Source organism: Hylobates moloch, unplaced genomic scaffold (assembly GCF_009828535.3).
Source record: "Hylobates moloch isolate HMO894 unplaced genomic scaffold, HMol_V3 SCAFFOLD_13, whole genome shotgun sequence".
In the NCBI taxonomy this organism is placed as follows: Eukaryota; Metazoa; Chordata; class Mammalia; order Primates; family Hylobatidae; genus Hylobates; species Hylobates moloch.
Genome location: NW_026652288.1, coordinates 1,051,521 through 1,073,304, shown reverse-complemented (window position 1 = coordinate 1,073,304; position 21,784 = coordinate 1,051,521). Strand labels below are relative to the sequence as shown.

Here is a 21,784-nt window from a genome sequence, read left to right as displayed (position 1 = left end):
CCTCCCCTCACCTGGGGCCTCCCCTCACCTGCAGGCCTCCCCTTACTCCTGGTCTCCCACACAGGCACCTGGCCTTTTTAGATTCTCAGCAGCAGCAGCTACAGGGAACCAATCCAAAGTTTCACAGCGGGCCTGCCTACTAGCATTTGAGGACCTGGGGAACCTAGAGAGAGAGCACAGAGGTGACCTTTGCAACATTGCTGCCAGCACCTGGGTGGATCAGAGCATTGTCCAACCACCTGCAGAATGGAATTACTGAGTCTCCAGGACCCAAGGGAGGACTACAGCAAGTTCACCATCCTTCTTGTCTGAGCGTTGAGTCAATCACCTTTGACAGCAAAGCTGGCAGGGCCAGGCCTCAAAGAAGAAGCAGAGTGACCACAGCGGACTGTGCTCTGGGGGCTCCAGACAGCTGCCCTGTCTGAGTCGCCTGCAGGGGGGGGCCTCTCCAGCTGACAGGAGGCCAGCACTTTCCAAGTGACCACGGCAGGTGTGTGAGTGGACAGGTCCCGGAGCAAGAGCAGGAACAAGAGAGTAGAGTGGGGGAGGTGTTGGCAGGTATGCGAGTGTCAGAGGCCAGACAGAACTACGTAGCTGGCAGGAGAACCTCCTTCCCTCTGCAAGTTAGACATGAGGCTCAGGGCTCAGAATCACCCACTGTGGCTTTGGGAAAAGTGACCTAGTTGTTCTGCCATAATTAAATGGATTGTTTATATTTTGTTTATCAATAATAACAAAATACATAGTGCTTACTGAATGAAAATAAAGTTTTAGGTGCTGTGCTAAGCACTTGTATTCCTTCCATAGTTAATAATATTGAACACTAAAAACTAATGTGCTAAGAGAGATTTTAAGTGCTCTCACCACACGTACACACCAATCACTATGGAAGGTGATGGGTATATTAATTTTGTTTAACGGTAGTGATCATTTCATTATGTATTTGTATATCAAAACACCATTTTGCACATCAGAAATATATACTACAAAAATAAATTTTTAAAAAGCTTACTTGTTAACCAATTTTTGCATTGCTGTAAAGAAATACTTGAGACTGGGTAATTTACAAGGAAAAGGGATTCAATTGGCTCAAGGTCCTGCAGGCTGTGTAAACATGGACCCAGGATCTGCTTGGCTTCTGGGGAGGCCTCAGGAAGCCACAGTCATGGTGGACGGTGCAGCAGGAGCAGGTGTCTCACATGGTAAGAGAAGGAGCAAGTGGTCAAGCGGGCAGGTGCCACACAATGTAAAACAACCAGGTCTCACATGGACTTCCTGGGCAAGAAATGACTCATTACCAAGAGGATGGGGCTAAACCATTCATCAGGGATTTGCCCTCACGATCCGCTCGCCTCTCACCAGGCCTCACCTCCAACATCTGGAATCACATTTTAACATGAGATTTGAGGGGAAAAGCATCTACACTTTATCATTCTATCCGTTCCCCAAAATCCCATGTCTTTCTCACATTCCAAAATACAATTGTGCCTTTGCAACAGTCCCCCAAAGTCTTAATTTATTCTGGCATTAACTCAAAAGTCCCAAGTCCAAAGTCTCATCTGGAGATGAGTCCTTCTACCTATGAGCCTCTGAGAAAAAAGCAGTTATATGTTTCCAAGATACAATGGGGGCACCAACATTGGGTATATTTTTCCATTCTAAAAGGGAGAAATCAGCAAACAGAAAGGGTTGATAGGCCCCACACCAGTCTATACTCAGCAGGCAATTTGTTAAATCTTAAAGCTCGGAAACAATCTCCTTTGACTCTGCGTCCTGTACCCTGGTGTGAGGAATGGGCTCCCAAGGCCTTGGGCAGCTCTGCCCCTGTGGCTTCCTTGAACACAGCCCACCTGGCTGCTCTCCTGGGTTGGAGTTGAGCACTTGAGGCTTTTTCAGGTGCAGGGTGTAAGCTGCTGGTGGATCTACCATTCTGGGGTCTGTAGGGCGATGGCCCCCTTCCCACAGCTCCATTAAGCCGTGTCTCAGTGGGCACTCTGTGTGGGGGCTTCAACCTCGCATTTCCCCTCAGCATGGCCCTAGTATTCTGAGAGGGCTTTGCCCCTGAAGTAGGCTTCTGCCTGGGCACTAGGCTTTTTCATGCATTCTCTGAAATCTAGGGGAAGCCACCAAGTCTCCTTAACTCCTGCATTCTGTGAGCCTGAAGGCTGAACACCATGTGAAAGTTATAGTCACTTATGGCTTGTACTGTTCAAACTGTGGCTTGAGTAGTACCTGGGCCCCTCTGAGCCAAGCCCAGAGCCAGAGTAGCTGGGATATAGGGATTAGTGTCCCTGGGCTGCACAGGACAAAGAGGCCCAAGGTCTAGACTCTGAAGCCATTCTTTCCTCCTAGACCTCTGGCCTTGTTACAGTCAGTGCTGTCCTGAGGACTTATAACATGCTTTCTTCGAGGCCCTTTTCCTGTTGCCTTGGATAGCAACATTCGGCTCCCTTGTAGTCATGCTAATTTATCTAGCAAATGGTTACTCCAGCAACCCCCTTTAATTCTTGCCCTGAAAACAGGATATTGTTTTCTATCAGGTGGGTAGGCTGCAAATTTTCCAAGTGTTTATGCTCTGCTTCCCTTTTAAGTATAAGTTCCAAATACAAATCATTTCTTTGCTCTCATATCTGATGGTTGGTTGTTAGAAGCAGCTAGACCACACTTTGAAGGCTTTGCTGCATAGAAATTTCTTCTGCCAGATACTCCAAGTCATCACTCATAAGTTCAAACTTCCACAGATCCCCACGACTTGGACACAGTGCAGCCAAGCTCTTTGCTAAGGCATAACACAGGCGACCTCTACCTCCAGTTCCCAGTAAGTTCCTCATTTCCATCTGAGACCGTGTCAGCCTGGCCTTCACTGTCCTTATTTCTACCAGCATTTTGGTCCAGTCATTTGGCAAGTCTCTAGGAAGTTCTAAACTTTCCCTTGTTTTCTGTCTTCTTCTGAGCCCTCCAAACTCTTCCAACCCCATGCCATTACACAGTTCCAAAGCCACTGCCACAATTTCAGGTATCTTTATAGAAACACTCCACTCTTCTGCACCAATTTTCTGTGTTAGGCCATTTTTACATAGCTATGAAGAAATACCTGAGACTTGGTAATTTACCCAGAAAAGAAAAGAAGTTTAATTGGCTCACGGTTCTTCTGGCTATATAAGCATGGCTCCTGCACCTGCCTGGCTTCTGGTGAGGGCCTCCGGAAGCTGACAACCATGGCAGAAGTTGAATGGGGAGTGGACAGGTCCCGGGGCAAGAGAGTAGAGTGGGGGAGGTGCCACGGACTTTTAAATAACCAGATCTCACGTGAAGTAACTGAGCAAAAACAAAGGGGATGGGACAAATCATTCACGAGGGATCCGCCCCCATGATCCAATTCCTTCCACCGGGCTCCACCTCCAACATTGGGAATCCCATTTCAACATGAGATTTGGAGGGGACGCACATCCAAACCATATTGGCTTGTGAGATAAATACAATAATTATGCCAATTTTACAGATGAGGAAATTAATTCATTGAAAATTAAGTAGCTTGCATCACGTAGACATCCAAGGAACGATAGAGATGATAGTAAGATACAAAAATTATACACATGCACCAAATATGTTAGAAATAACTTCATGTACATACAAATGCATATGATATTTAACTTAAAATATAAAATATATGTGTTTTAGATCTGCTGACATGTTCGTAAAAGGTACTATATAGTCATGAACTTTGAGGACACTGAGATTGTAGCTACTTATAACTAACAGATTAGCCAGCCACAGTTCATGGATGCCAGCCAAAGACAGGAGACTCCTGGCCCGGACACAAGTGACATTGTCAGTCACAGCAGCAGCAGAGCCAGAGCATAAGCACCTGTGCAGGTTCCCCAGGACTCGCCGTGGTAGACAGGATAGCAACCCTCCCCAAAACGCGTGCTTTCCTTGGAGACATTTATCTAAAATCTATCTGAGCAAGACATTTGGCTAACAGGAAGGACAAGAATTCTCTGGAGGTCTGAAGGCCAAGGGTGCTCCTTTTGATGAAATCCACTTTCTCTGCCTCCTAGAACAACACCTGCACCCACTCGAGGGCTCACCTGTTTCATCCCTTCTTTTGCCTGGCACCCACGGGACAACACAATCTGGGCCCAAAAGGGGTACGTCAGGAAAGCAGGGGTCTGGGAAACTGAGGTCAGCTCTTGATCGTGACCTGGAGGGTATCACCCAGTGGATCCCCCAGATAGGTCCCCAGGCCATGCTGCCCATGCCAGCCCTTCCTGTCCCTGCAGCTGCTGTGCAGCTCAGAGGGCTCTCCCTTGCTGGCGGGTCACTTTCCCATCATGTCCATGTTCTGCAGAGCCCAGCCTGCAGAGAGCTCAGTTCAGGAGAGCCTGGAAAGGTGCTTCAACCACCCCACAAGCCACAGTCTGCTCTGTTCATCTGTTGATATTTCCGGGGGGCCCCAGCCGTGGGTCATTCCGAATGCAGACACAGTTTGCAGCCCAGGCCAGGGCTGCATGTTACTTTAAGAACTCAGCTTCAGAACGTAAGCAAGGTATTAATAGGTGACACTTGCAGGCTCTTAATTGCAGCAAAGTATCTGAAAATCAAACTCAAATTAGGGAAATTTTGACTCTAGCTGGTTTCACATTCTTAATGTGAAGAGCCTACACAGAGCAATGCATCAAATGTGTGTTCCCATGAATTCTCCGGATTGCTCTCGGTTTGGGGACATCATCCAATAGCTTCATTTGATTAAATAATAACACTCCTTTAGCTGTTCTGTCTGCCATCCCAGTAATGCCCAGAGTGTTTCACTGTGAACAGTAAACAGACTCAAATGGTGTCACCAATCTAGGTGCAGATATTCCAGGCTGAATACACCCTGGAACTCACAGCGAATTGTGAATATTGGAAATGGTCCCTGAATGATAAAAAGGAATGAATTTACTGCTCAAGGAGTGTGATCCTGGACAGACCATGGGGTGAGCAACTGAGACTGATGGGAGCATTTGGTTCCTTGGCCTCTGGTCTCCCGGACCCACAGCCTCCTCATGCAGATGCTTCTTCTGTCCATGTCGAAATTATAAAATTACGAAGGAGAGAAAGGGAGATAGTTGCTCCCACTCTTACGGCAGGTGGAGGGGGTAGCTCTGCAGTGCCTGCTCTTTGCCATGGTGGGAGAAAAGCACACTGCCCTGTCCGAGGGGTGCCTGCCAGGTCAAGGGCACACTCACCCCCCCAACACACACACTCATGGGGCCACTGACTACCAGCCCCACCTGGCCAGGTGGCCCAGACACAATGGATGGGCAGATCCTGCCCCTGCCTGCTTCCCTCACAGGCTCTAGCTGCTGCAGGTGAACCCGGTTGCTGGTGCAGCCTGGGCCGCAGGCCCCGGAACCCTCCCCTGCCTCCCTGGAGTTCGTATCTTCCTCCAGAACACACTGCACTCTCCAGTCAAACAGGGATGCTCTTCCCCAGAGCCTGGGCCGGCGTGCTCACCGCACATCGTAAAGATCTGGGTCCCCAGGCACAGGGCCTCCCTCCCCAGACGCGGCCCCTCCTGTGTGCAGCCTGCCCTGGTCTCCTTTCCATTGCTCTATGGGAGCTGGTCTCAGGGAATGAGCGCAAACACTAAAACTCTGGCCCCATCTGCCTTGGGAGCAAAGTCCTTTGTCCCTGGCCCCATGCTACCCAGGTAAGTGAAGTGATGAATGAGAGGGGTAGGGTGGTCTCAGACGCTCCCTTTCCGTAAACACTTCCGTGGGCAGGCTCTGTGCTTTCCTATCACTTTCCAAAAGCCTGGGGCCACACTGCCATCCATAAGTGAGTGGAAGAAATGACTTAGGCACACTCTAGCTTCGGATATTATTATTTAGAAAAGTTTTTTTTTTTTTCCTTTTCGGCTCTAACGTAACTAGATGTGTTTTGAAAGATAAAAGTATTTTATTATTATTAAAACTTTTACGCAAAGTCAGTCAGTTCTCTAACCAACGAATCATCATGTTTCCTGATGATCTGTAATAAATTCATCCCTAAATGAAGTGCCCTCTTCAGGTGTCTGTCTTTACAGAAGGAGCACGGACTTCTGAGAATATGAAATGATTGAACTCATCTCTGTATCCTGGCATCTAGAACAATGACTGTTCCACAGTAGAAACAGTATTTCTTAAGGAAAGAAACATAGTTGGAATAGGTGTATAGTGTATTTTTTGAGAGCTATCAAAAGGCAAATCTTTCCAATAGTCTCCCCAGCTGACGCCCCTCCCGGGCTTCCCTCACTCTAATGCATCCTTAGGATCAAGGCACTGATTTCAAAAGGGTTCTGTTAACATGCAATTTGTGAACCCAAAATAAAATTCTAATGTCCTCGCCTAACCACCTGAGTAGACCTCGCCTCTCGGCCAAGAGCATTCCAAAGTTAGCCTGAAAAGCGGGGTCAGGTCATGATGGAAGGTGGTGGGTCAGACATGCCTCCTTCTACCCCTCCAGCATCAACATCAACACAGACCTTAAGTCTGATACGAAACATTCACGATCTCTTCTCTGTGAAGCTCATAAAACCTTGGTGTCCATAACGCCTTAACATAACCCAGACATTCCGTCCTACTGATAATAATTCTTTCAGCCCATTGCCAGTCAGAAAACTGTTACATCTACTTATGACCTGGAAGCTCCCCCCATGTAAATCTGACATGTATTGATTGATGTCTTATGTCTAAGATGTGTAAAAGCAAGCTGTGCCCCAGCCATCTTGGGCACGTGTCCTCAGGACCTCCTGACACTGCGTCATGGGCGCATCCTTATCCTTGTTAAAATATTCTAAACTGACTGAGATCTGTCTTAGATACTTGGGTTCACAAATTGTTACTAAGAGAGCAGCACATACTTCTTACTATGCACTTGGTATCCACCCCCACTGTCATGTCTTCCCCAGGAATTCCTGCCCATTTTAGACATACTAAAGTGTGCGTGAGTTTATGAGAAATAGTATTTCTCTTTCTTTTCCCTTTGATTCAATTTTTAGAAAATAAATAATAATTTGTTTGCAGCCAATATGAACAATAAGGTATTTTTCTGGCTGGAATAATAGAAATTTGGAATAAATTAACTGCTATCTTTTGATATTTTGTATCTCGAGAACTTATATACTTATTAGTCAACTTCCTACAAAATAATAAGCTTGGGAGGACAAAGTGCTTTACAGGTTTTTTGTTTTTTGTTTTACTTTTCTTTTACTAGATAGGTAATATGAGATTACAATATTCTTAATAGTGGTGTCTGTTACACAATTACAAATGCTAATTATTTCAAAAATGGAGGAGAGCCCCATTTAATTCTTTATTCTATGGCACAGGTAATGTTACAGTTACATCACAACACCACAGATCTGGGATCTAGGTCTCTCTCTTCCTCCTTAATCTGTCCTAATCCTTGAGGAGAGAGGCTGGTTTTGCTATCAGGACGTCAGTCTCTACTGTCTTTTAACCAGGATGTATGTAATTGCTGATTGGATCACGGTGCTCTTCCTTTGTGTCTTGCTAAAGAAAGAATTGGAGATTAAATACCAGTTCTGTCTGCTGCTTGCACATGACACTGGGGAGGTAAATTAACAACGGCAAGCTTCAGGTTTTCATCTGCAATTGTGAAAGGCCACACATGTGCAGATGTCAGGGCGGATGCGCCTGTAGGTGGCGCTCGGGGCGGCGGCCCCTCCGCAGGGCTCACCTCTGCATCGTGGCGTACATGGCGGTGTCTACCAGGCGCTTGCTTTCCTCCAAGATGCTGGCGACACGAGACTCCTCAGGCTTTCCTACGGAACAGAGTATCACACGGTCAAAGCGCAATGACAGTTCGGCGATTCACTGACAGTGTTGCTTTGTCCTTCAAGCCCATCTAGCTGTGGTGATGCCCCCGTGGCTTCCGGGACAGGCAGGAAGCCAGGTCCCGGGGTCGCTTCCCCTCCACAGGCCTTCACTTCCCCGCCACAGAGGGGCGTCCACCCCCACTGCACAGAGCTGCCTGGTGGATGGGGTGAGAGAGCTACTCACCTTAATTCCTCACTTGCCCAAACCACTTCAGATGATTCTGAATAACTTTTGTTCTGAACATTTATCACTGGTTACCTGAGGTAGTGGTAAAGTTGATAATAAGATTTGCCTATCTTGTGTACTTAATAAAAGATAAAATAATTCCACTATACCAGCAGTTTCCAATGAAAACATTCCTATGTGATTTGTTTTAGCACCTGGAATGTTAAAGAGGTTAAGATCCCATTTCTGGGTAACAACATGAAGCTCCGGATGGGGTAACAGGAAGATGGCCAGTGTTTCCAGCCGTGTTCCACGTCAGTCCTGTTACTAAATTCACCTGTGTAGCATCAATACTTCACCAAAGGAATGAATTGGCTCCTAAAAGCAAATAGAAGTCCCTGAAGGGGACACCAGGCTCTTGCTCTCCCCATGGCCCAGCGTGGCGCCTGTGCGAGGTCGGTCCAGGAGAGACGCCTGCAGGGTCTTCAAGGCTTCAGCCCCACGCGCCTTCCATGCTCGTCCCCACCCAAGGAGCAAACAAATTCCCCAGCATCACTTCTTCCTGCTCACCCTGCCCTGCTCCGTCTGTTCCGTTGGCCACCGGGTTTCTTACAGTGCGATACAGCAAAGATAAGAAAACCTCTGTGCTGGATCTCTCTTGGGTTCTGGGATGAGTAACCAGTGGTTAAGCACTTGGGGTAGAGGGTGACCCCTCAGGGTTGGGCAGAGAGCAATGAACAGAGCTCCCCGGTGTGGGGCTCCCTGAGGCAAGGGCAAGAGGGAGGGAGGGACACCCAGCATGGGCTCACAGCTGGCCGGCGACCCCCAGCACAGCCGTCAGAGCTGCGGGCTCTGGGTGTGGAATCTGAACAGGGGACCCGGCTTTACGCCAGTGTGTGCGTGCTTGGGACAGTGCAATGTGGGATGATGCCACCAAGAGTGAGTAGGAGCCGAGAGGGGAGGGGCGGCCTGGGCATCGCAGGACCGGTGGCAGGTATGGACCTCAAGGACCAGCATTCCGGGCTTTATGGAGATTTCTTTCAGCTGTCAAGAGCCAGGGAACCTCCTGTTCCCACAAAAGCTTGAGATATGAGACACTTGGAATTTTCCTTTATTTTCCTCTTACTTCCTTCTAAACCCGCTGCAACTGCCCGGGCAACTCAACTAGCATTTAGTATTCTGAGGTCAGCCATGGCCGCTTATTTGCCAAATGCAGTAACCCCCCGACCCCCCCAGGACTCTGGTGCTTTTGGGATGTTGCTGGCATTCTTAAGTGGCAGAGGGGTGACGGCCATGGGCTCTGGAGTGAGACAAATCAATCACCAAGTGACGCGGCAGCTCACTTCACCTGGCGCAGTTTTCTCTCCTAGCTGCAGAGTTACATCTTAGGATGGTTTTAGAGAGAAGTTTGCACAGCTCTTGGCCGAGGGCCTCGCAAGTGTGCTCTGAAGAGAGAAGTTTGCACAGCTCTGGGCCGAGGGCCTGGCAAGTGCGCAGAGTTACGTCTTAGGATGGTTTTAGAAAGAAGTTTTCAGAGCTCTGGGCCGAGGGCCTGGTAAGCGTGCAGTTACGTCTTAGGATGGTTTTAGAAAGAAGTTTTCACAGCTCTGGGCCGAGGGCCTGGTAAGCATGCAGAGTTACGTCTTAGGATGGTTTTAGAGAGAGGTTTGCATGGCTTTTGGTCCAGGGCCTGGCAAGCGCTCAGTGCTCCTGGCCGTCGTGCCTTTTGCTTTCAATCTCTGGCCACTGTCTCTCTCAGCCTTGGTCACCGTGGCTCTCTTCTCTCCATGGTCTCCCTCCCGTGAGTGTCACCTCGGGTGCATTTCTGGCTCCTCTGATCTTTGCCCTCTCCTCTCACCCTCCTTTGGTCCTCTCCCAAATGCCCGTTTTCAACTTGAACTTCTCTCCTGAGTCACGCCATCCTCCTCTGTTCCCTGTTGGGGGGTGTTAACAGCCTGAAATAACCACCCTGCCAGCTCAAGTCCCCAAGCAAGAAGCCCAGCCGTGGCTTTCCTTGCCTTTCACTCACGATGTGGTGTGGATTTCCCCATAACGTCTCTGGGAGAATTTTCTGCTCCTGCCTGGCCCTTGCCAGTCTCACTTTCTACTGCTTTAGTAGAAGGAGCTCTCGACTGGCTCCTGCACTGATCTCCCCACCATCCTTCTGTCCCTCCTGCTGTCACCCAAGTGACCTTTCTAAACCAAGGCCTGCTTGTGCCTGTGCCTTTGACGAAAACATCTGAAGGCTCCTGACGCCCACTGAATTGCGTGCAGGTCTTCCTCAGAATCCAGGACGTCCACAACCTGCCCAAGACCCATCTCCATGTTGCAGAGCTGTGGACTTAATGCACAATTTATCCTTCATCCCATGAAATTGTCAATCTCCAGCTCCCAGGTCTTCCTTTATGAAATTTTGATCCTGCTGATCTTTAGGTACCAGAAATAAAATTGGCTCTGTCACTCACACCACCTGTGTATATGCATCCTATCACTGAGAGTCTCTTCAGGGCTCTGCAAAGTTCTGCGCTGTTCACGACCAAGACCAAAGGCTGGTTTTCAGCAGGCACTCGACAATTATTTAAGAACCAGCTGATTAAATATAAAGAAACATGCTTATCTTTCTCTACTATGCTTGAAAATGGCAGTTACTAGAGAGATCATTCCTTGTTATTGACCAATATTAATATATTGTTACTTAAGTTTGATCACATGTTGCTTAGTCTCTAGTTTCTTTTCTTACTGTAAAATGTTTTACAGAATTAAAACATTTTTATAGGCTTGCAGATTATTATTGTCTTTTAAGTTTCACAAAATAAATCCATTTTTGTATTGAAAACTTCCTCCCAGAGACACATAATTCTCATCAGGTAGTCTCCAGTCTCTACTGGAACTGGTGGTGTTTTCATTGTTTAGGTTAACTGCTTCTTGGCTGAATAGAGATGACTGACATCCATCTGTAGGGGAGGAAGAAACCTTTTCTCTACCTGCATCTTAGATTAAGTTTCTGGGGCATTGTAAATTAGACTGACAAAAGGCAGAGTCACAGGAGGAAAACTCACAGGGGTTATTAGCCTGGCCTCCTGCTTCCACGAAGGAGCCCCCTGAGCGCCCTGAGATGGAAACTCAAACAGATCGTTAGAGCTGTGCTGCACAGCCCCTCAGCAAAAGAACAATCATTTTCCAAGAAGCTGCAAGACCAAAGCAAAGGACTTTGAGCTCCCGGGAAACACGTTGTGAGGAGGCCTCTCTGGGGCAACTACAGAAGGGAGGCCAGGGCTGCAGGTTTGTCACACAAATGCCTCTGGGGCTGGTTCCAGGCTGTTGAGGGCCTGGGGTCCCCGGTGATGAATTTCTGTCCTTTCTGCTGGAGAGGGAAAGGGTCACTTTTGTGGATTTATGTACTACTTTTAGGCAAATAGAAGGAGGGCAGATGGCTTTTCCATTATCTGCTGCTTCTCAGTTTCCATCAGCTCACATTAGCTCTCCTGCCACCAGGGAGCTGGGGTGGCCGCTCTCAGCCCCTTGCTATCCTTAGCTCAGCAGCTGCCCTTCCTTCCTCAGTTCCCAGCAGTCCCAGGGAAGAGGCGTCTGATGCAAGGACCATAGACTTAGGGAGTTTGAACCTGAACTTTATTTTTTTCAGAACTGAACACTGAATTCTAGGGAGTCACGGGACTTAATTACTTTCTCTGGAGAAGCCGCCCGCTGCTCTCTGGCTGCGCCTTCTCAAGATTGCTCCTGCTCTGAGAGGCGCGTGGCACGGTTCCCCCAAATTCTCCTTTATGCATATTCATATTGTTCATAAAAGAGGTGGGATTCAGGGACACATTAGGCAAGAACATACCATATTTCAGAAAGAAGAAGGAAGTTGCCTTGTTCCAAAGGCTGTTTATGTAAAATAAATAAATGAAAGCCAAAATCTTTCTTCTCCAAAACCATAAGCCCCCAAGGCCAGAGCTTTGCTCCTAATTCTAAGCGCTTGATTCCTGTTTAGAGTTGTGTGTTGATTCTCACTTTAATCATTGCTGTTTGTTGAAATTTAATGAACTGGAATAAGGTTTGCCAACTTTCCTTTTAAAACAAATTCACTCATTAGGCTAGCTTCCCAAATTTTCCCAGGCTGCAGGCAGCGCCTCTGCTTCCTGTTGTTCATTTGCATCTTATTTTCTTTTAACAGCTATAACTTGGTGGAACATTTGCCATAAAGATAATTGCACATAAATCTTGATTTTGCGCAAATGCTTGAATGCCTCTCAGCCTGTGTGGTGATGAATACACAGGGCTGCGGTGAAGAATACTCTGTTCAGGGCTTTAGAGGAGGGATTGATAACAAACTTCTCTTAGACAACAATGGTCATGCATAGATTGTTTACATTTTCAAAGACTCTTATTAGAGAATTTTCAGGTGCTGAAGTGTATTTCTCTTTGTGCTTTGACCCTAGGGGACCCTGCTCTGGAACAAGAGTCTCTCCTGCACCCACCCAGTCTGAGCACTGGCCGAGATCTTTCCCTTCTTATTCTCACCTTCCTACAGTTTGCAGACAAGTTGATACAACCTAAACTCTATCCAGGACTGATGCTTTTCTTTTCTCTCTCTCCCCGCCTTTTTTTTTTTGAGGTAGATTTTCACTGTGTCACCTAGACTGGAGTGCAGTGGTGTGATCTCAACTCTGCAACCTCCACCTCCTGGGTTCAACTGATTCTCGTGCCTCCGGAGTAGCTGGGATGACAGGTGGGCACCACCACGCCCAGCTAATTTTTTTTTTGTATTTTTAGTAGAGATGGGGTTTTGCCATGTTGGTCAGGCTGTTCTTGAACTCCTAGCCTCAAGTGATCTTCCCACCTCAGCCTCCCAAAGTGTTGGGATTACAGATGTGAGTCACAGCACTGGCCTGATACTTTTCACTGAGTACTTATCATCAAGCTTCCAAAGTATGAGGATGTGTGTTGGTTTTCTGTAAAGACCTGGGACGTGAGACTGAGTGGCCACAGCCTTGCTGCTTCTGAGACTTATAGACCTCTACGTTTTGATCTGTAAAATGGGTGCCTGACACATAATCAGTGAACCACCCACCAAGCAGGACCCCCCGGAGCACCATCTGCTTATGGTGACCGTGTGTGGTCCAGGGGGAGCCTGGATCCTCTTGGCCCTGCCGCTGCCTGCTCTTTGGCTTGTCCTGCACAGGGGCTGGGGAGCAGGCCAAGGTTTTTGCTTCACATGTCTGTGAGCACAGGTGACACAGGTGACCCACACACAGTCATTGGGCATCATCATTTTCCAAACAGATTTAAAGCTGCAAAACCACTATTAAAGGATGTACAGTAGAAATACTGTGAGACACGTAATGTCTTTTTCAGTAACTCATTCACATGTCAAGCAAATAATAAGTCAGCTTTGAAATAATGGAGCAGGCAGGAGGATGTGCCCAGCACACGGGGCAGCTGTCAGCTGCCGTCCTCTGCACTCGTGAAGTGTCAACCAAAAGTTTAAGCAAGAGGAAAAGGGCAAATCGCTCAGAGATGGAAAAATAATTTTTAAAAACGGTTTTAGCAAAAGCTGTGGATACTGCATTCCTGATGGCTTTTTAAATGTCATTTTTAAAATTAAAAAACAGGTTGCAAAGTTTTAAATATTTTGTTGACTAGCTCTCATGTATAATAACTTGCTCATAACTAGCTCTTGACTTCTAACGTGTTTTACTATGGTTTTATACAACCAGGTCCTTACTAAATATGAAATAAAATAACAAAGTAATTAATTTACAAACCATTGGCTGAACATCTAGCATGTTCCAGGTGATAGAGTGACTGATTTCTTCTGGGAAGATGCAAAATCACTTTTTCCTGAGGTTCCTTATATTGTGACTCCATTTTAATTTTATATTTTTTGTTGATTGCCGGGGTACTGCATTCACCGCTTTAAATGGAGTATCTCATTCTTGCTCGTGAATAATGACTGTGATGAGTAATTTTCCAGTGTTCTCCATTTGCAGGTGAGGGACAGGAATTAGGAGTGAGTAGCCCATCCTTGGGGCATGGATGGAAGCTGGCAGGGAGAGGCCCCATGGCTTCCCTGATCTCAGAGTGGGCAGTGACCAGCATGTCCTGGGGGCTGTGGAGGGAGGGAGTTTTTTAAGGAGCCTACAAGTCTGTTATGGACTTCACTACAGCTCCTAATATGGTGGTGAAGTCCTGAGATGCAGAAAAATTGGGTTAAATGTGGCCCCCAGCAGGAGGCTGGGCTGGGTGTGGCTGGGAGCAGTGAGGACTCCAGAGCCTGTGACCCTGAACTACAGACAAGGCCTCCAGTCCTGGGAAAGGCTGGCAAGGGCAGAGGTCCTAGTGCTGTGCCACGGCCCCAAGACCCTGCCCAGCGAGGTGTCACCTGCTCCAGGGGCCTCGGGACTGTGTCCAGGGGCCCAGGGACCTGCCAAGCAAGGTGTCACCTGCTCCAGGGGCCCTGGGACTATGTCCAGAGGCCCAGAGACCTGCCCAGTGAGCTGTCACCTGCTCCAGGGGCCTCAGGACTGTGTCCAGGGGCCCAGGGATCTGACCAGCGAGGTGTCACCTGCTCCTGTGTCCAGCGGTGTCCATGGGGTGAAATGTCCAGGCAAACACCCCTGCAGTGTTTGTTCCAGTGAAACTTGTTCTCAGGGTTTGGGACTGTATTTATTTTATCAAAACAAAAGCAAAGAGTTTGATCTGTGACTATTTTAACCACTGCATCTCAGTAGCTTTCTTGTTTTCACATAGTAGCACACTGATTCCAGAAAATACATCACAGAAGTTATTTAACAAAAAATAATTCTATAGCAAAGGAAGAAAAACACTCCCAAAGAAATTTTTTTTTCAAATATATGAATAGGTAAAAGTGAAAATTTTCTATTGTGTCATCCAAGGAAAATCAGCTCTTTTTTAAAGAAAGAAACGTACGTATTTCAATCCTTATAAAATCAAGAATTACAATTTTTTTTTTCTTAAGCATAACAAAGCCTACACTACAGGGGCCTAAACTGACTCTCAGGAGCTACCATTATGCCCTCTATTTTAGTAAGTGTGAAAAATAACTTTATAAGGCCAGAAGACCACAATGCATTTGCTACTTACCCCAAAGGAGTTCTTTCCCTCTCGAGATGAAAGGGAAGAAGGCTTCTGTGCAGGCCATAACTAGTGTGACAGACAGGACAGCGAGCGCTCTCATTCTAAAATTAACGAAAGGAAACAGAGTATGCAATCAAGCACTGACAAGGCCGTGAGAACTGCTGCGTCCTTGTCTCCCTGCTGAGGGGCTCCCACCACTGACTCCACGCAGCCTGTACCACAGTGAGCGACCCCCACAGGCCTGGGGTCTGGGAGGCCAGAGTCGCCGTCCATGTCAGGAGGTGCACAGAAGCTGCAGTGCTGAGCAGGCCTCCCAGGCCCCAATTATTCAAAAACAGAGTTTTTATGTTTGGCATCTCCAGTTGCCAAAATATCTCAGTAATAACCTATTTAAGTTTTTGGTGATGTCAAATAGTATAACAGTACTGGGAATAATTATTGGGAATGAAAAAAATCTGTTTCCCCTAACGTAACTATGTGGCAAAAAGTGAATACTATTAGAAATTTAGTCTTTATAAAAGTGATAAATAAAACTCCTAAATGCCTATTGAATTTCTTAAAGCATTCTTATGTCCATAAAATGATTTTAGAATTACAGTTGTTAAGACAAAACAGAAGATTCAAAATTCATCATTTCTACTTTCAAATCCTTGTTTTCTTCTCTTAGGCTTTCTGTGGCTCTTTTTGAGCCACTAATTTTGTTAAGCAGGATAGCACCAGTGAGTCCATGCTGACAGGAATGTGTCTCAGTAGACGGTGATCTAGGAATCGACCCTACAGGACTCACGCGTTCCAGCGGAGGTCATTGCAAACAGCACTCATCAGTCAGTCAGTCAGCTTTGCTGAGAGACGCCACCCATACCTGCTATAATGGCCTAAATCACAGCCTCTCTTGGACCACTTTACAAGTTCCAATGATGAATTTCTCTTAGAAAATGGAAAAATAAAAAGCTTTACAACCTGACCTTTTTTCCTCTTCTCAGCCAACTGCACTGTTGGGTACTTTCCACAGCTGTAACTCTTCTGAAATGTGCGCCTCAATTGCCTTCCAGGGACTTGGTTACCCGCCTTATAAACCGACTCTGCGCTCTGATACCCCGTCAAGATGCTAGGAAGTGGAGTGGCGTCCATTCTTCATGGGAACAGAATGTCTGCGAGCTTTGTTGTGTTTGCGCCAGGCCTCTTGTGTGTCCTGACTGGTCAGAAACAAAGTGCCATGTCATCGGGGTCCACATGCGGTCCAGCCTCTGGCCGAATGAGTTAGGAAGAAGAGGGGAAAAATTATACAGGGAGAAAGAATAAACCAACTAAATCTACCCTTGTGACACTTGCATTTTCCTCCCTCTTACTTTCTCAGTGAAATACCCTGTGAAAAAGGGGCTGTTAATCTTCCGAGGATTGGGTTGGGTGCAGCTCCCGGGCCCAGCGATGACTCGCTCTACAACTCCGAGCCTGATGCTTTCTGTCCCTGAGCCCTCAGTTTTCTTATCACTAAGAGGTGAATAAAGTACAGTTTTTTCCAATTTGTCGAGGTGAAAAATGAGCGTAGTCCAGCGTGTGTTCGCCAGCATGCAGACATTCTCCCCTCAATCCTCGTCATGCACCCATCAAGAGAGTCCCCACAAAGACAGAGATGCCCGGTAGGAAGGTCACCACGATTGCATTCTGAATGCTGGGAGATGACATGTCTTCATGGGTGATCTGCTTTCAGGCTGTATCTCATCATGAAAATGATAAAATAACACGTCTTCAATGACCCACTCCTGAGACTTGGAGCCTCTTCATGCCCCCGGAAGTCCTGTGGGTTTCTAGTTTGTGAAAATCATCTTCATATTTCTCCTTCTCTTTTCCCCTCTCCAAATGTGACTTATGCTTCCTCTTGGTAATTTGAAACTAAATGCTAAAACATAATGCAAAGACTTCAGGACATTAGTTTGTTAGAAGATGTTCTGAAGCCCAAGAATGTGATGATTTGCCTTTAAAAGATAACATTCTCCCCTCAATCATCATCACGCACCCATCAAATGGGTGAAGATAACAAATGAGTTAGACAAGCTCTGAAGAGCAAGGAGGAGATCAGACAACAGTGATACAATCCCTCCATGCACCCTGAGAATGGTCACTAGGAGGGTGGGGTTTGGATAGAGAGGAAGGACCAGACTTGGTGGCTCATTAAAGAGGATTCCATGGCTCAATGATGAGTTATTGTCGGGAACAGAAGAAAAGCACAGAGCCTCTGAGGATTCAGCCGTCCTCGGTTTGATGCCTAAGCAAGTGAAAATCTCATGTACTGGCCCTAGGAAGGCCAGAGAAGAAAGGAGACTGGCTGTGAAAAGCAAAGTGGCAGCAGGCTTAGGCTTGGAATTGTGTTGGAGGTGCCCATGGCACAGGCGGGCAGTGAGCTCTTGGGCATTTGGAAATGTACTTTCAGCTGTTGGGTGAAGTCCAGCTTAAAGAGACACATTTGGGAGTCCTGAGGGGGGATACAGTAGTGGACTGTGAGTGAATGGGATTCTTCTTGGGAGAATGTGGATGGAAAAGACCTCAAGAGTAGCTCAGAGCACCAGCGTCTAGGGGGACGCAGTCCCCCAGCCTGTGACTGCAACCTGCATGGCAAAAGGGGCTTTGCAGATGGGATTCAGTTAAGATTTTGAGGAGGGGAGATTAGCCTGGATTATACACTGGTCTTGTGTTAGCACACAGCTCCTTACAAGACAAAGGTGGGAAAGTCTGAGGGAAGAAAGCAGGAAGTGATGATGGAAACTGAGATTGGAGGGCCGTGGCCATGAGCCTCCAGAAACTGGAGGAGGCCAGGAGCAGGGCCTCTGGGGCCTCCAGGCAGAACCAGCCGTGTCCCTGGGCCTTGCTGCCAAAAGTCTCATTTGGATCCATGACCTCCGGAGCTGATGGAGTAAAGCCACTAAGCATGTGGCCCTTCGTTAAGGCGTTCATAGGAAATTCACACGGCCGGAAAGGTGGGTGGTCAAACAAGACAGTGTGGGGCAAATACTCAAGGAAGAGTTTGGAGAAGAGAGCATTAAAATGTAAAGTAAATACTGACTGGATGCTCTTTTCATCACAGAAGGACGCTTGAAAATGCGGAGTGACGATGGAGACCTGGGGAGAGGGGGTTTGCACGCACGGCTGGGGGAGGCCGAGCCAGCACATCACCTCTCCAGGGCATTTTGTAGCCTCTCCTCTAAGTTGCTGTTACCATTTGACCCCACACAAACATGAGAAACGTATCTATCATTTGAAAATACATATTTTAGCTGGATTATGTGATGTGCTTATTTTAATACTAATTAAACAATATAAATAATGCATCAAGTACGATGGAAGCTGTTACACTGGAAATGTTGAGAGGTGAGTGGAGAAAAGTCTGAGAATGGCGGGTTTAGAGGAGGCCCACTGGACGGCACACACGTTTTTGAGAAAGAGGACGGGAGACTTAGGAAGGAAGATTTCTGCGGGGGGACGTGGAAAACCTGAGGTATCACATAACGAAAGAATGAAAGAGAGGCAACTAACGATCTGGCTGAAGCCCCCGGTCTCTGTCAGGAAGGCGCACTGGGAAGATGTGGCCACCCAGCAATGGAGAGTGGAGAGATTGCAGGGGAGACTCAGTGAGAAAGAGGACAGTTTTAGCCATGAGAAGGAAAGAAAAGAATACACGTCTTCTCCCATTATGAGAAAAATTAAGGAGCTCCAAATAAGACAGAAATCTGCAAGGAATGCATGGTACAGTAAGAAGCCAACTCACATGTAGCAGGATGGGGGAATGCAGGGCCCTGCTACAAGCAGATCTTAGTGAAGGAGTGGCACCAGCCCTGCGGTCCAGTCCCGGGCCCAGCGAGAAGACGACAAGCACGCTTCCATTTTTTGGCAAGTGCCAATGAACTATTTGATACCCTGGGGAAATCTGATTACTGAATACCTTGATCAATGCATGCGAAACAGCAAATCACACATTTTGCTTGATGTCTCCATAGAAAGGCCACCTTTCTCCCTGCAGGCATCCTGTGTTCTGTCCACAGACAAGAGGCTCTCCCTAACCGAGGCCCAGGACCACCTGTAATAGGCCCTTGCCTGTGACTGTAACAGAAAACGGATCCAGGGTGGGCTCACTCATCTGACATGTGGCCAGGGCCTGACTGCCTTGTGTTCTTCAAACCACAGCCTGATGTTGCCTTTTTTACTTGCCATTCACTTTTTAGTTTTTGTTTTCCTCGCCCCCGGCTTCATCAAGCTGTAATTAACAAATACAAATTACACATATTTATGTTCACGTGATGCTTTGATACATGTAAACATTGTGGGGTGAGTAAACCAAGCTAATTAACATATACAGCACCTCACGTATTCATCCTTTTGTGTGTGTGATAGGAACATTTAATATCTATTCTCCTAGCGATTTTCAAATAAACAATGCAGTCATCAAGCTATACATTAGATCCCAGAACATTTTTATCCTGCAACTGAAACCCTCACCTTTGACCAGCATCTTTCTGCCCCCCACAGCACCTGTCCCCCCCATGGCACCAGCCCCCACCACACCTGCCCCCCACAGCACCTACCCCTCACCGCACCTGCCCCGTAACCCTAGGTGTCCACCATCCACTCTCTGCTTCCATGAGTTCGACTTTTTTAGATTTCATATAGGATGGAGATCATGAGGTGTTTGTCTTTTGGTGCCTGGCTTGTGTGTGTGTGTGTGTGTGTGTGTGTGTGTGTGTGTGTGTGCTGTTTTTTGTATTTTTAAATTTGTAAGTTTGGATGAGAGGAGACTCAGGGACTTGATGACCCCTGACAGCCATAGGCTGCACAGTGCCAGGACTGGATCCTGGAACAGGAAATGAGGCAGATGGAAAAGCTGGGGACACCGGGGTGAGCTCTGAGAGGCAGTCAGCAGCACTGGATCCGCGTCCACGCCCTGGTTCTGGTTGCTGTGCAGTGGCCGTGCACAGAGTTAACACTGAGCAGGTGGGTGAAGGAGGTTGGGGAGCTCTGTGTTGTCTTCCAACTCTTATTACAGCTCAATTTATTTTAAAACAAATTTTGAAAATAAAATGCTGTCATTCAGACTTAAATTCCCCTGTAAAATTTGAAGAATTATTCAGCTTTGTTCAAACTCAGGTAGGTAACTTGCCAGTTTATATGAGTCAGATAAAACCAAAGACAAATATAGGAGGATTTTCGTTAATTGAAATTCAAGAAATAAACATGGGGCTCTCTCACACCCCGAAAAGCTCCACAGTTAGCAGTAAATTTTAATGGCTCCAGTTTTTATGAATAGGAAGTAGGAGTCTAGACTCGGGACGGCAGTCTGTCCCCGCATGAGGCTCCTCTCGTGGACTCTGAGGACGGCAGTCTGTGCCCGCGTGAGGCTCCTCTCATGCTGTGAGCACCAGATCATGTGGTTCCTGGAGTCTCCTATTTAAGATAATATTCTTCATGCAATGTGGCCTCTAAACACAGTATGACAAGTTCAGCTTGGCTGAAACTAAAGACACATGGGCAATTCCTGCACTGCTGGAAAAGCTGGCTGTGTGGGGCCAAGACCCAGCTGCTGAGGTCCAACGTGGCCCTCAATAAGGCTGTGCATTCACTCTAAGGGGACTTGGTTTCCAGGGCACTGCTGACAATAAGTCACTTCTCCAGCAACTCTAGAACCTGCCGAGTGGCGCAATGCCATTCCCCTGTGCTTCGCATTTTTCCAAGCTAAGGATGTAAAACAGCCTCCTGACCAGGGACCCACGCCATCGGGGGTGACTTATGCCAGCAAAGAGCCGTCTTCTCACCAAGGGTCACCTCTCCTGCCCTTCAGACATTTCAGCCACATCTTTCTAAAAGTGGAGATGTGGCTCTAACTTCGACATTACACTTCACAAGAAGGAAAAGTGGACAAAACAAGACGTTAAATTGCTGCTGATGGATACATCATTGAAAAGTTGCATTTCCCTGTGTCCTTCCTACTTCCATATTTTGAGGAATGTCTGAGTAGGCCGATTGAACACCAGAAGTTTTTATGTTATAAAATTAATTAATTAATGTACTTTTCTTGAGCCCACGGGATTAGAGGGGGTCTCTGTGGCTCTTCCGCCTCTGCTATTGCAGGCAGAGTGACTGCACGTGCCCACCCACTCACAGGAACACATGGCTTTAACTACACATCTTTTTTGAGTTTCAGTTTCCTCATGAACTATGCAGTAGATTCTCCTGTAAAACTCTGTGCTGCTGATTACCACCCCACCTAGGCAGCTAAGCTCACTGCCCCAGGATTCATCAGGAGCCCACGCACAACTCGAACGTCAGTGCTTCCAAGGCAGGTGAGGGTGCCCCTCCCCACATGACAACAGGAAGCAGGTGCAGTTAACTGGGACGTGCAGAGGGCAGGTCATGACCCCAATTAACTACTTCACGGAGAGGAGCTGATTCCGGTAGTGACCTGAGAGCTCTGATTTCAGTCATTAACTTGGTAAAATGCTCTAACGAGTTATGTGCATCCACGTAGCCTCAGCTATCCGCTGAACTCACATAAATGGTATCCAGCACCAGGCCTCTCTGCACACAGGACAAGGGGGTCTTGAATATCTGTGTGCTCAAGTGGCCATCCATGATTTGGCAAAAGAACATTCTGTAACTCTGGCGTC

At 47.2% G+C, this 21,784-nt stretch overlaps 1 protein-coding gene across 1 annotated transcript in view; it reads right to left on the bottom strand.

Moving 5' to 3' along the window:
• The window catches only part of TPO (thyroid peroxidase), a 172,920-nt gene extending 157,689 nt beyond the window's left edge, over positions 1-15,231 (bottom strand). The window contains exons 1-2 of the mRNA XM_032172472.2: positions 15,138-15,231; positions 7,726-7,810 (exon numbers count right to left, since the gene is read on the bottom strand). Coding sequence (XP_032028363.1) covers positions 7,726-7,810; positions 15,138-15,231 — 179 coding nt within the window. The remainder of the gene's footprint in view (positions 1-7,725; positions 7,811-15,137) is intronic.
• Between the last annotated feature and the right edge of the window lie 6,553 nt (positions 15,232-21,784).